The sequence below is a fragment of the Bubalus kerabau genome, chromosome 1 (genome assembly GCF_029407905.1).
Source record: "Bubalus kerabau isolate K-KA32 ecotype Philippines breed swamp buffalo chromosome 1, PCC_UOA_SB_1v2, whole genome shotgun sequence".
Lineage (NCBI taxonomy): Eukaryota > Metazoa > Chordata > Mammalia > Artiodactyla > Bovidae > Bubalus > Bubalus kerabau.
This window is the reverse complement of record NC_073624.1, coordinates 138,976,233-138,989,702: the sequence shown is the minus strand read 5'-3', so window position 1 is coordinate 138,989,702 and position 13,470 is coordinate 138,976,233. Positions and strand designations below refer to the sequence as shown.

Genomic DNA, 13,470 nt, shown 5'->3' with positions numbered 1-13,470 from the left:
AAAAATTATACTAAAAATGCATTTATCAGGACTTGAAAGGAAGTGAGAGTGATTCAAGCTCAGAGGAGGAACGGAGAGTCACTACCCGAGTTATTCGCCGGCGTTTGATTATAAAGGTATCCCAAAGCTAGATCAGTGTGGGGCAATGCTGTGTTATTAGAACCTTCCTTGTGGTTTGGAAAGTTCAGCATGCTTGGTAACTAAACGGTGCTGTGTGTGTCTTTCCATATTTGAAAACTGATAAAAACAACCGCTGAAAGGAAGAATTCACGTCGCATGGTAGTGAGTATTCTGTCTAGGCCTGTGTTTGACATGTGGCAGTTGTCCTTTTGGAGAAGGCGATGGCACCCCACTCCAGTACCCTTGCCTGGAAAATCCCATGGACGGAGGAGCCTGATGGGCTGCAGTCCATGGGGTCGCTAAGAGTCGGACACGACTGAGCGGCTTCACTTTCACTTTTCACTTTCATGCATTGGAAGAGGAAATGGCAACCCACTCCAGTGTTCTTGCCTGGAGAATCCCAGGGACGGCGGAGCCTGGTGGGCTGCCGTCTCTGGGGTCGCACAGAGGCGGACACGACTGAAGCGACTAAGCAGCAGCAGTTGTCATTTTATCTGAGAATTCTTGGCATTTGTATACTGCTTTCCTTGGAGAAGTGTTCTGTGTGTGAACAGAGATTCTATCTTGGTGAAAGAATAGTTCATATCAAATGAAATGTTCAACTGAAATCCCAGAGGCTGTTATGAAGTATGAGGTAAGATAAAGAAGAAAGAGAAGAACGAAAAGGCTCCCGTCTCAGTCTTACCAGTTTGTAAGTTAAAATCAGTTCTTCTTTATCCATCAGTGACTAAGAATTCAGTGTTATAGCCTGGCATAGATGTATGTGACACAATGCAAACCCAGTCTGGTTCTAACTGTTCCTTCTTGACCTGCATACAGGTTTCTCAGGAGACAGGTGAGGTGGTCTGGTATTTCCATCTCTTAAGAATTTTCCACAGTTTATTGTGATCCACAGAGTCAAAGGCTGTTGCGTAGTCAGTGAAGCAGATGTTTTTCTGGAACTCCCTTGCTTTCTCCATGATCCAATGAATGTTGACAATTTGATCTCTGGTTTCCCTGCCTCTTTGAAACCCAGCTTGGACAGCTGGAAGTTCTCAGTTCACATACTGCTGAAGGATTTTGAGCATAACCTCGCTAGCATGTGAAATGAGCTCAACTGTACAGTGTTTGAACATGCTTTGGCATTGCCCTTCTTTGGAATTGGAATGAAAACTGACCTTTTCCAGTCCTGTGGCCACTGCTGAGGTTTCCAAATTTGTGATATATTGAGTGCAGCATTTTAATAGCATCATCTTTTAGGATTTGAAATAGCTCAGTTGGAATTCCATCACCTCCACTAGCTTTGTTCATAGTAATGCTTCCTAAGGCCCACTTAACTTCACACTCCGGGATGTCTGGCTCTAGGTGAGTGACCACAGCATCATGGTTATCCAGTCATTAAGACTTTTTTATGTACAGTTCTTCTGTGTATTCTTGCCACCGCTTCTTACTCTCTTCTGCTCCTGTTAGGTCCTTGCCATTTCTGTCCTTTATCATGCCCATCTTTGCATAAAATGTCCCCTTGATCTCTCCAATTTTCTTTAAGAGATTTCTAGTCTTTCCCATCCTATTGTTTGTCTCTATTTTTTGCATTGTTTATTTAAGAACTCTTTCTTATCTCTCCTTGTTATTCTCTGGACCTCTGCTTTCAGTTGTGTATATCTTTCCTTTTCTCCCTTGCCTTTTGCTTTTCTTCTTTCCTCAACTGTTTGTAAAGTTTCCTCAGACAACCACTTTGCTTTCTTGCATTTCTTTTTCTTTGAGATGGTTTTGGTCACTGCCTCCTGTATAACATTACGAACCTCTGTCCGTAGTTCTTCAGACACTCTACCAGATCCACCAGATCCACCAGATCTAATCTCTTGGATCTAGTTGTCACCGCTACTGTATAATCATAAGGGATTAGATTTAGGCCATTAGATTTAGGCCACTCTTACCTGAATGGCCTAGTGGTTTTCCCTACTTTCTTCAAATTAAGCCTGAATTTTGCAATAAGTAGCTCATGATCTGAGCCACAGTCAGCTCCTGGTCTTGTTTTTACTGAAGCACCGTATAGTGCTTCTCTGTCTTTGGCTTCTAAGAATATAATTAATCTGATTTTCGTGTTGATAATATTCTGTTAATATTCATAGGTAGACTCATCTCTTGGGTCATTGGAAAAGGATATTTGCTTTGACCAGTGTGTTCTGGCCTTTGCCCTGCTTCATTTTGTACCCCAAGGCCAGACGTGCCTGTTATTCCAAGTATCTCTTGACCAACAATGCAAAACATAAATAATACTCCTTAAGAACTTGTTACAGATTTTAGTGCATTCAGGCAGGACACCTCTACACATTTTTCTATTTCCTTCCCTCTCTTAACTGTGCTAAATGAAATTAGTCATAAACAAGGTTCAAGATGAACTAAACAAGCATGAACAACAAGAAACATCTTGTTTTATTTTCATCCCATCTCTGTACTCCAGTGAGGTAAAAATGAGTCAAATGTCCCATGCATGACCTATGAGCCCACAATCTATAAGAAAACAAAGTCACCTCATAAAAAAAATTTGGTTAGCAAAATAAGGTAGATTTCAGTTAGTCTTTGTTATTTTAAACTAGAACTTCCTTTCTACGGGCTGTAATAAAAACAATCATAGAATTTCTCACCATTGGCAGACACTGGCAAAATTCTCAGAACTACCACCTTTCCCATGACAGTAACATTAAAAGAGTTTGAATCCTGACTCTCCCAGAAACTCAGCTATCTTCATCAAGATTTGCCATTTTTCCTTTTAAAAAAAAGAAAAGAAAAAAGTACAGGGTACAGTAACTATAGTACATAGTACTATTGCATTGTCCAGGTCACCTCTTCAACAAGAAGTTTTACTACAGGTCAGCAGGTCTCTAAAGTGGGTCTGCACTTAAGGTGTTTGTTCTTGTCCCCAAAACTCTTAAGTGAGACTGACCTAATGTTGACACCAGTGAAGAAGGTAATGTGTTATAAATACAGTCCTATTTTTGCTCTTCTGAGTGGTTTTTCTTATCATATAATCATAAAGCTAATAGGTATTAAGGAACCATCTAAATCTACTGAGCTATTAGCAGGAAAATATGAGGCCACCTTGGCAAGTTAAGAATTTATTCCTTTTTTTTAACTCACCAGAGGAAGAGCCTTGACAATTTCCTCTTGTAAATCAGAGAGCAGTCACTACCTGAAAGATGCCATCATACATTCCTTAAGTAATTAATCAGTCATCACAGAGGGTTCCCTCACTTGAAGATGATATGCTGAAACTATGTACTTCATCAGACATCAGATCAGTCGCTCAGTCGTGTCCGACTCTTTGCAACCCCATGAATCGCAGCACGCCAGGCCTCCCTGTCCATCACCAACTCCTGCAGTTCACTCAGACTCACGTCCATCGAGTCAGTGATGCCATCCAGCCATCTCATCCTCTGTCGTCCCCTTCTCCTCTTGCCCCCAATCCCTCCCAGCATCAGAGTCTTTTCCAATGAGTCAACTCTTTGCATGAAGTGGCCAAAGCACTGGAGTTTCAGCTTTAGCATCATTCCTTCCAAAGAAATCCCAGGGCAGATCTCCTTCAGAATGGACTGGTTGGATCTCCTTGCAGTCTAAGGGACTCTCAAGAGTCTTCTCCAACACCACAGTTCAAAAGCATCAATTCTTCGGCGCTCAGCTTTCTTCACAGTCCAACTCTCACATCCATACATGACCACAGGAAAAACCATAGCCTTGAGTAGACGAAACTTTGTTGGCAAAGTAATGTCTCTGCTTTTGAATATGCTATCTAGGTTGGTCATAACTTCCCTTCCAAGGAGTAAGCGTCTTTTAATTTCATGGCTGCAGTCACCATCTGCAGTGATTTTGGAGCCCAGAAAAATAAAGTCTGACACTGTTTCCCCATCTACTTCCCATGAAGTGATGGGACCGGATGCCATGATCTTCGTTTTCATCAGACATAGTTATTAGCATATACAACTTATGAAAGGCTAAGTCGAGAAAAAAATAAGGTTTTCTCTGTACTCTCAACTTTTCTCACAGTACTTGAAAAAAATGTACATATTACCCTCAGTAAAGGAATTTTTAAATTAAACTAACAGTGATTGATATAATACCCCAACTAAGATTCAAATTAGATAGAAGGCAATCCACCAAAATGAGAGATTTGGTAGAACTAGTGAAGAAACATTTATTCAAAGTGAAATAATCTAATTAGAGCTCTAATCATTAGCTAAATCTTTTCTCAACAAATAAAACCTTTTTGTTTGTCTATCGATGTATAACTGCATTCTATGATTACATATTTTCAAATTCTTCCTTCTTGGAGTTTGTTGCTAACCATCATTCTTATATGTATTTGAGGTTTAATGCTTTGAATGTTGTTGACTGCTAAATAATTCCATGGAGTCAGTCTTCTCCCCTTGCCCTTGAATAGCAAGTAGAGTTTTATACCTTCTTTTTCTAAAACTCCACAGAGCATGTGTGTGGTGTATGGAGTGGTGTGGAGATCTGTGCATCTAGTTTATTGCTAATCTTTATGCCACATCCTTTAGGGAGAGGAAGCAAAAACCATTCCTGGTGAATCTGTCACAGAAGAACAGTTTACTGATGAAGAAGGCAACCTCATCACCAGAAAAGTAATCACCAACGGGATTTCATGCTTCTCTTGGGTTTAGATTTTCTATTTGTTTGCTATAGTGTCAGCTCTTGAAACAGAAAAGAGAAAAAGCTCTCCTTTTCACTATTGCTTCCTATACAGATCACTCGGAAAGTACTAAGACGAATTGTTATCCCACAAGAGAGAAAACATGATGACGTGGTAATGGAGAGGGACTGTCAAAAAGAAAGTAGAGGATAAAAGCTTTGTGAATGCTTTAGAATATGCTCCTAACAGCCTGGCATCTGCAGTGTGGCAGCTTGAAGCATTTGCTGCTTTTGACATCTTGTGTATTTATTTGATCAGGGTCAAAGAAAAAGACTTTCCTTCCTAAAATTCTTTAACACCATATACTTTTACTATCTTTAGAGTTTTCACAGAGATTATTTCATTTATGGAGGATGGAATGTGCCAGTTCAAGCATGGGAGAGAAAATTTAAAAACCCTCCACCACAACCAAATCCCTCGGCCATCCCCGACCCTAGCCCTCCCGGCCCAGCGCTTCACCTGCAGCCCAGGGCCTGCCTAGGACCTGGAGAGAGAGCACTTGTTTCTAGCAGATGCACAAGGTTTAATTAAAAGTCAGAATGATAAAAGCTTGTCATAAGATCCTTACATTGAATCTAAACATTTTCTCTTTCCAGTATATTCTACAGGGGAATACAAATCCCCCTTTCCCCCATCTTAATCTGAAGAGGATTTTCCTCTCTGGGTTAACAACAGCCCATCTCCCGTGTACCAGTTAAAGAACCAAAGTCATCACCAAGCAGCGTAACTCAGCAAATGAATCTCTAACTCCCAGAGAAAACATCTCTGGTTATTTTTCATTTCTTTCCTTTCTCAGACCTTACCCTTTTCATTAAAAAAAAAAAAAAAAAGAAGAAAGAAACTTCAATGCCTGTGTTTACATAAGAAAAAACTAAACTGAAAATTTCTGAGGAGTAATTCAGAAAATTGGAAGGACTACTGTGTTTTCTGTTTTAAGTAGGTTAAAAGCTGAGCATTTGTGCAACCACTTTGCTCACAGAGAAGTGTGTCCTTGATGCTCAGTGAAGAGAGGTCTTGTTTTATGGAAAAAGGATGCCTACTTTGTCAGGAGTAAGAGGAAGGGCGTGGTAATTTCACGAAGTAAAAAAGAAAACATCTCTCAGCCTGACAGCACTTCCACTGTGTTTAGTCATGATTAGTGCTTTACTGAGAAATTTCCGTCTCATTACAACAGATTACTTAACATTCTGCTGACTTTAAAAGGCATAAATTATAACTTACTAATATTTTTTACAACTGGGGTTTGAGTGCCTTGAGAGCTTTAGTGATTTCTTCTAGCTTCACAGGAAATGGACAGGCTGTTTGAATGATCACTAATAAAATGAATGATTGTGAAGTATAGTAACATGGTATTCATTCTGATGGTGCTCTCCAGCTTGCCTTGATGCTGCTGAGCTGTGTGGTTAAGGTAAATAGATGGTATTTTTGGACATGAAGTGACAAAGTGCTTTAAACTGTGTCTCACTTACCCTAATCTAGCCTCAAGGAACCAGAACGGAACCTGCTTTTTAATGAAAACTCTTTGACCACGAAATCTTAATGTATACGTTCCTTTCAAAACAGGGAGAAGGTTATAAGATGAAGACGAAGAAAGAAATCCGTCAAGTGGAAAAGAAGAGCCATTCATAACAGTAAATGGTCAACCAAGGTGGTAAGTGTGCTCAAATCAACAACACTAGCACATCTCATTTCACCAAATAAGTGATCCATACCTCCTCCACCCTTCCTCTCTTTTTCACGGAATTACAGCTTTGAATATCCAGTATGCAGTTGGAGTCATTTTTATGTTTGTGTATACAAACGTTGTTGTTTAGTTGCTAAGCTGTGTCTGACTCTTGTGACCCCATGAACTAGCCTGCCAGGCTCCTCTGTTCATGGGATTTCCCCAGGCAAGAATACTGGAGTGGGTTGCCATTTCCTTCTCCCAGGGATCTTCCTGACCTAGGGATCGAACCCGGGCATTGTCTCCTGCATTGGCAGGCAGATTCATTACCACTGAGCCACCAAGGGAGCCCATACACACACACTAAAACTATGGCCTCCAGCTCACAGTCCATAGACTTTCTCTTCACCATTTAGTCAGGAATTTAAATGTAAATGATGTTTTCAGAAACAAGTGTAAATATTGATCATTGAGTCTCCTCAAAGAGCGAAGGCTCGGTGTTTAAGATGCAGTAGCATTATTCATTTAACAGGAAGGTTATTTGGCAACAAATAGTTCATATAAATGTACTTGGAAAGTTGTATTGATTCAGTTTCCCACTATTTTTGCAGAACAGCATCTGAGACTATAATTTTGGTTGGAATATATTGGTTGCCAAGTTTAAATGAAGTGACCAAAATCTCTATGTACTACTTAATATATTTTGTATAAACAAAGCAAATTAAATAGGAGGCTAATGGGACTACTGTGTTTTGTAAGTTAAAATGTTTAGTGAGCTTTGTTTAAAGTTGTCTGAATTTTTCTTCAGAAAGAAGGCTGTTTTCCTTTAACATTGTTTTCTGAACTTTACTTTGTGCTAGTTCTTCCTACGGAACCACAATTAGAAAGCCCCTATGGGGTGAAAAAGCAGATAGAGCTTTGAAAAGCTCTTTGTAAGTCTGTGAGACAAAGCTGGATGAGTTCTTAGGGCTGTTCACCAAGAGTTTTCGTAGCCCCCAGAAACAAAGAGCAAAGAGATCCCAGTTTCCACTTCCATTCATCTGCTGTTCCCCAGTTACCAGAATCCTGGTATTTGGACTGTTGCCATAAGGAACTGAGAAATCAGTCTCGTTGCCCCAAATTTTGTATGTGAGGTGACTGTAACTAAGACCCAAAGAAATTCTTAGTCCCTCCACCTCCAAAAAAACTCTTATGATTTGCCTGTTTATTCACTTAAGGATTGATTTCACTGTCTCTCCATGAGGCTTTCTGCCTAAGGCACTGGGGAACCACTGGTAAACAACAGTAGGGAGGTACCGGCCCTCACTGACCTTAAGTTTGGGGATTTCATGGTAGTCAGTCATTTCAGTATTTAAGGCTTTGAGAAAACTCCTAGGAACTGCAGAGAGCTCTGGAAATAACAATGTTTGCTATACATATTCATCCAGTGCTCCAGGTGTACCCTTCACTTGATTCTCACAGTCAGTCCTCTTGGATTGGCACCTTTATCATCCCCATTTAACAGGCTCAGAATTGCCCAAGGTCTCCTAAATAAAAAGTAGCAGAAATAGGATACAAACCCTAATGCGCAGCTCCAGAGCCCACACTCTTAACCCTGTTAACTGGATATCTGACCTTGTCTGAGGTGACAGGGAAGGTTTTCTTTGAGAAAATGATGCTTGAGCTGTTTTAAAGGGTGAATAGGACTCAGTTGGGTAAAGAGGAAGACACTGGATGGTGTTTGGGGTAGCCTTCCAGGCAGAGGCTACAGCATTTTGCAAAGACCAGAAGGAGAAAGTAACAAGAAGGGAGAATAGGTCAATGCAGCTGGTAGAAGGTTTTGGCCTTGTGTCTGGAGAGGTAAGAAAGATTCTGGTCTCATAAGCCTCTTTCCACTAAAAGTTTAGGTTTTGCATCACTTACTCTAGCTGCAAGAAACAGAATGAAGGGAGGTGGCAATAATAGATGAGCAGATAACCTGTTAAACTACTGAAGATGCTGGCTTGGGCAGTAAGGATTGGAAGAGGTAGTGACAGTAAGGCTGAATCAAGAGATAGCGGCATGAATTGCTTTTTGTCAGATGATAAGGGTGAGAGATGAGAAAATTAAGGATGACATCAGTGAGGCAACATCTAGAATGAACCCACCCATTATTCATGTCTTACAGCTGAACCTAGTAAAAGATATATATTTTTTTTTTAATTGAGGTGTAGCTGATTTACAATATTAGTTTCAGATGCATAGCACAGTGATCCAAAATTTTTATAGATTATACTCCATTTAAAGTTTTTGAAAAATATTGGCTATATTTCACTGTGCTGTACAATATGTCTTTGTAGCTAATTTATTGTACACACATTAGTCTGTACCTCTTAATCTCCTACCCTTGTCTTGTCCCTTCTACCTTCCCTCTCCCCACTGGTCACTAGTGGTTTGTTCTCTATATCTGTGAGTCTATATTTTGCTATATTCTGTTATTTCTTATATGTGGACTAAAAAATAAATATGTATTTGTCTTTCTCGGACTTATTCACGAACCATAAAATTCTCCAGGTCCATCTATGTTGTTGTAAATGGCAAAATTTCACTTTTTAAATACTCCATTCCATATATATATACACCACATCTTCCTTATCCACTATTTTGACCCACTTATTTTTGCTATTGTTTCCTTTGCCTTAGGAGACATATCCAAAAAAGATATTGCTACAGTTTATGTCAAAAAGTATTCTGTGTTTTCTTCTAGGACTTCTATGGTTTTCCAGTATTACTTTTAGGTCTTTAATCTATTCTTAGTTTTTAGTTTTCTTTTTATATGTTGTGACAAAATGTTCTATTCTTATTCTTTTACATGTGGGTGTCCAATTTTCCCAGCATCACTTATTGATGCTTTTCTCCATTGCATATTCTTGCCTGTTTTGCCATAGATTAATTGACCATAAATGTGTGGGTTTATTTTTGGGCTCTCTAGTCTGTTCCATTGATCTGTGTGTGTGTTTTTGTGCCAGTAGCATACTGTTTTAATTACTATAGCTTTGTAATATAGTCTGAAGTCAAGGAGCATTGTACCTCTAGCTCTGTTCTTCTTTCTCAAGATTTCTTTGGCTAATTAAAAAGAATGCAATAACGCCATTTGTAGCAACATCAGTTCAGTTCAGTTGCTCAGTCATGTCCAACTCTTTGCGACCCCATGAATCGCAGCACGCCAGGCCTCCCTATCCATCACCAACTCCCAGAGTTTACCTAAACTCATGTCCTTCGAGTCAGTAATGCCATCCAGCCATCTCATCCTCTGTCATCCCCTTCTCCTCCTGTCCCCAATCCCTCCCAGCATCAGGGTCTTTGCCAATGAGTCAACTCTTCACATGAGGTGGCCAAAGTATTGGAGTTTCAGCCTCAGCATCAGTCCTTCCAATAAACACCCAGGACCGATCTCCTTTAGGATGGACTGGTTGGATCTCCTTGCAGTCCAAGGGACTCTCAAGAGTCTTCTCCAATACCACAGTTCAAAAGCATCAATTCGTCGGCACTCAGCTTTCTTCACAGTCCAACTCTCACATTCATACATGACCACTGGAAAAACCATGGCCTTGACTAGATGGACCTTTGTTGGCAAAGTAATGTCTCTGCTTTTGAATATGCTATCTAGGTTGGTCATACCTTTTCTTCCAAGGAGTAAGCATCTTTTAATTTCATGGCTGCAATCATCATCTGCAGTGATTTTGGAGCTCAGAAAAATAAAGTGTGACACTGTTTCCACTGTTTCCCCATCTATTTCCCATGAAGTGATGGGCCCAGATGCCATGATCTTCGTTTTCTGAATGTTGAGCTTTAAGCCAACTTTTTACTCTCCTCTCTCACTTTCATCAAGAGGCTTTTTAGTTCCTCTTCACTTTCTGCCATAAGGATGGTGTCATCTGTATATCTGAGGTTATTGATATTTCTCCTGGCAATCTTGATTCCAGCTTGTGCTTCTTCCAGCCCAGCATTTCTCATGATGTACTCTACATAGAAATTAAATAAGCAGGGTGACAATATGCAGCCTTGATGTACTCCTTTTCCTACTTGGAACCAGTCTGTTGTTCCATGTCCAGATCTAACTGTTGCTTCCTGACCTGCCTATAGGTTTCTCAAGAGGCAGGTCAAGTGGCCTGGTATTCCCATCTCTTGAAGAATTTTCCAAAGTTTATTGTGATCCATATAGTCAAAGGCTTTGGCATAGTCATTAAAGCAGAAATAGATGTTTTCTGGAACTCTCTTGCTTTTTCGATGATCCAGCGGATGTTGGCAATTTGATCTCTGGTTCCTCTGCCTTTTCTAAAACCAGCTTGAACATCTGGAAGTTCATGGTTCACATATTGCTGAAGCCTGGCTTGGAGAATTTTGAGCATTTCTTTACTAGTATGTGAGATGAGTGCAATTGTGCGGTAGTTTGAGCATTCTTTGGCATTACCTTTCTTTGGGATTGGAATGAAAACTGACCTTTTCCAGTCCTGTGGCCACTGTTGAGTTTTCCTTATATATTGTTATACCAAGTGAAGCAAATCAGAGGACTAATATTGTATGACATGTGAAATCTATAAAGAAATTACACAAACGAACTTATTTACAAAACAGACTCACAGACTTAGAGAAATAACTTAAGGTTGCCAGAGGGAAGGATTTGTGGGGGAGATAGGGAGTTTGGGATGGACATGTACACACTGCTATATTTAAAATGCATAACCAACAAGGGAACTCTGCCTAATGTTATGTACAGCCTGGATAGGAGGGGAGTTTGGGGGAGAGTGGATACATGTATATGTATGGTTGAGTCCCTTTGCTGTCCACCTGAAACTATCACAACTTTGTTAATCAGTTAAAAAAAAGATTGCTTTGGCTATATGGCAGATTAATAAAACACTAAGCATGAATTTGCCATTTAAATTACTCTGTTTAAGCAATTCTAAGTGATAAATAAAACTAGAAGAGAGTTCAGTTTAGCTGTCAGCTTTAGTATGCCCCTAAAAGTTTAGTAACTTGTTCAATCATAGAGTCAGACTCTGAGTAGGAAAGAACCAAAAAGGTTATCTACACCACTGAAGCCATTTTTCTAGAGTAACATATACCTAATATCTATGAATAAATGACACCAAAAAAAATGTGAAAATGTTAGGCTTCCAGGGTCATTTAGAACAAATTAATACAGAAATGACTTGTCAAAAATATACAAGAGACATCAGAATGATAAATAATCCACTCCGTAAAGCAGTGGGCTTGGCTTTGGCTCATTTGCTACACCAAAGGAAAGAGAAACTCAATAGGAGCATTCATATGAATGTGAAAACAGTTTCAACATAAAGCAAACTAAATGTGTCAGATGGAAAGAACAGTGATTTGACTGCAAGCCTCATTTTACTCTCCAGGGTGGTATTTACCTTTCATAAGTGAACTTAGGAAATGAGTCCAAGAATACTGCCTATAATTCCAGGACACTGAATGTGTGCTCTGGAAAAATCAATTTGCAAATACATTCAGGGTTTTTATGACCCTGCTGGCTGTCTTTTTTATTTTTTTAATAGTAGAACAACTAATAAGCACATGGAATGTGGCCAAATTTCACTGAATATCAGATGGTAACATTAAAATTTTTATTCTGGTTTTATAGCCAGTTGAATTTTGAACTACCTGAACCCTACACCTGCCTTTCTTTAATACTGAGTCACAGCCAGTCCTATTTTTAATGTAAGGGAAAAGCTGATGGCTGAACATAAATATAAAGATGTATACATAATACATAATGATTTATACCTTATAAAATGCTTTTACATTTTTGTCTTACTTGTCAAACAAGCTTCCAGGAAGGTCAGACTGATTTTGATTGCTACCTTTTACAGATGACGATGCTAAGGCCCAGAGAGGTCATATGACCTTTCTGCTGTTACACAGCTGTGATTGGAAGAACTAGAACTTAACTCAAGATTGATACTTCACTTAGTGTCCAATTCCACTAAGCTATCTTTCTAAAATTACCTATGAATAATAATAATAATAGTCATATCCTATCAGAGATTACTATATGCCAGGTAAGATCATTACATACATTACCTCATGTAGTCCCCAAAACAATGCTATAAGGTAAATACTATTATCCCTTTTTTAATAAAGGAGGAAACTGAAGTTTGGAAGAATTAAATGACTTACCCAAGGTCTGTAGCTAATGAGCAAAAGAATAAAACTTGAACTTATCCAGAGCCTAGCTCTTAACTGTTACTCATACTAATAGTTAAACAATATTTAATTATTATCAGAAACCTAAAAGCATTTTGAATCAGAGACATGTGTAAAGGCAACCTGCAGTAAATTTCTTCATATAGTACACAGTGAAAATACTCAGTGTTTTGGTGTTTTTTTTTTTTTAAATAAAACAAACCTTCCTAGCCATAATCTCCAAATGTTTACTTTAAAAATGCCATTAGAGAACTGATTAGTAAGGCTGTGGCATGAGAAGGCCCCCAGATATATGTCATAAAAGACTGTGGAACAGCTGCATTTTAAACCTCTTTCAGGGATATGCTCAAGGTCGCACAGCCACATGGAAGCCAGGAGCAGCAACAGCACCCAGGCCTGCTGGGGAAATACTTTATTACCCGAGGTCAAAACGTTGACTCATTTCATTCATGTCTTCAAAAAGTATTTGACCTTCTACCTGGCTTAGAGTGAAAAACCTAGATACACAGAGGTGAATAAAACCTCCATGACCTCTGCCCTTCTGCATCTCTCAGCCTGCAAAGGGGAAAGAGATGGGACACATGTTGTCTAAGGGCTAAAAATATGAAGTCTAAGATCCAAGGAAGAATAACACAGAAACATATTTAGACTTGGGGGCTGGGGAAAGTCATGCCATTTATGCTAAGGCCTCATAGGTACCACCAGCAGTGAAAACGGGAAGAAAAAGAGGACTCCAAGCAAAGGGTACAACATCTGCAAGGGCCTTGAGGTAGGAAAAGGCCTAACACATTTCGGGACATGAAAGATCAGT

At 39.4% G+C, this 13,470-nt stretch overlaps 1 protein-coding gene across 4 annotated transcripts in view; it reads left to right on the top strand.

Annotated features, from left to right (window-relative positions):
- ANK3 (ankyrin 3) overlaps positions 1-13,470 on the top strand; it is a 365,564-nt gene that overhangs the window by 340,017 nt on the left and 12,077 nt on the right. For 3 of the 4 annotated variants that reach the window (XM_055589804.1, XM_055589787.1, XM_055589797.1), the window contains 4 exons: positions 30-116; positions 4,656-4,739; positions 4,862-4,921; positions 6,371-6,458. In XM_055589804.1, coding sequence (XP_055445779.1) covers positions 30-116; positions 4,656-4,739; positions 4,862-4,921; positions 6,371-6,436 — 297 coding nt within the window. In that variant the 3' untranslated portion in view covers positions 6,437-6,458. The remainder of the gene's footprint in view (positions 1-29; positions 117-4,655; positions 4,740-4,861; positions 4,922-6,370; positions 6,459-13,470) is intronic. The other variant, XM_055589801.1, reaches the window with a different exon arrangement.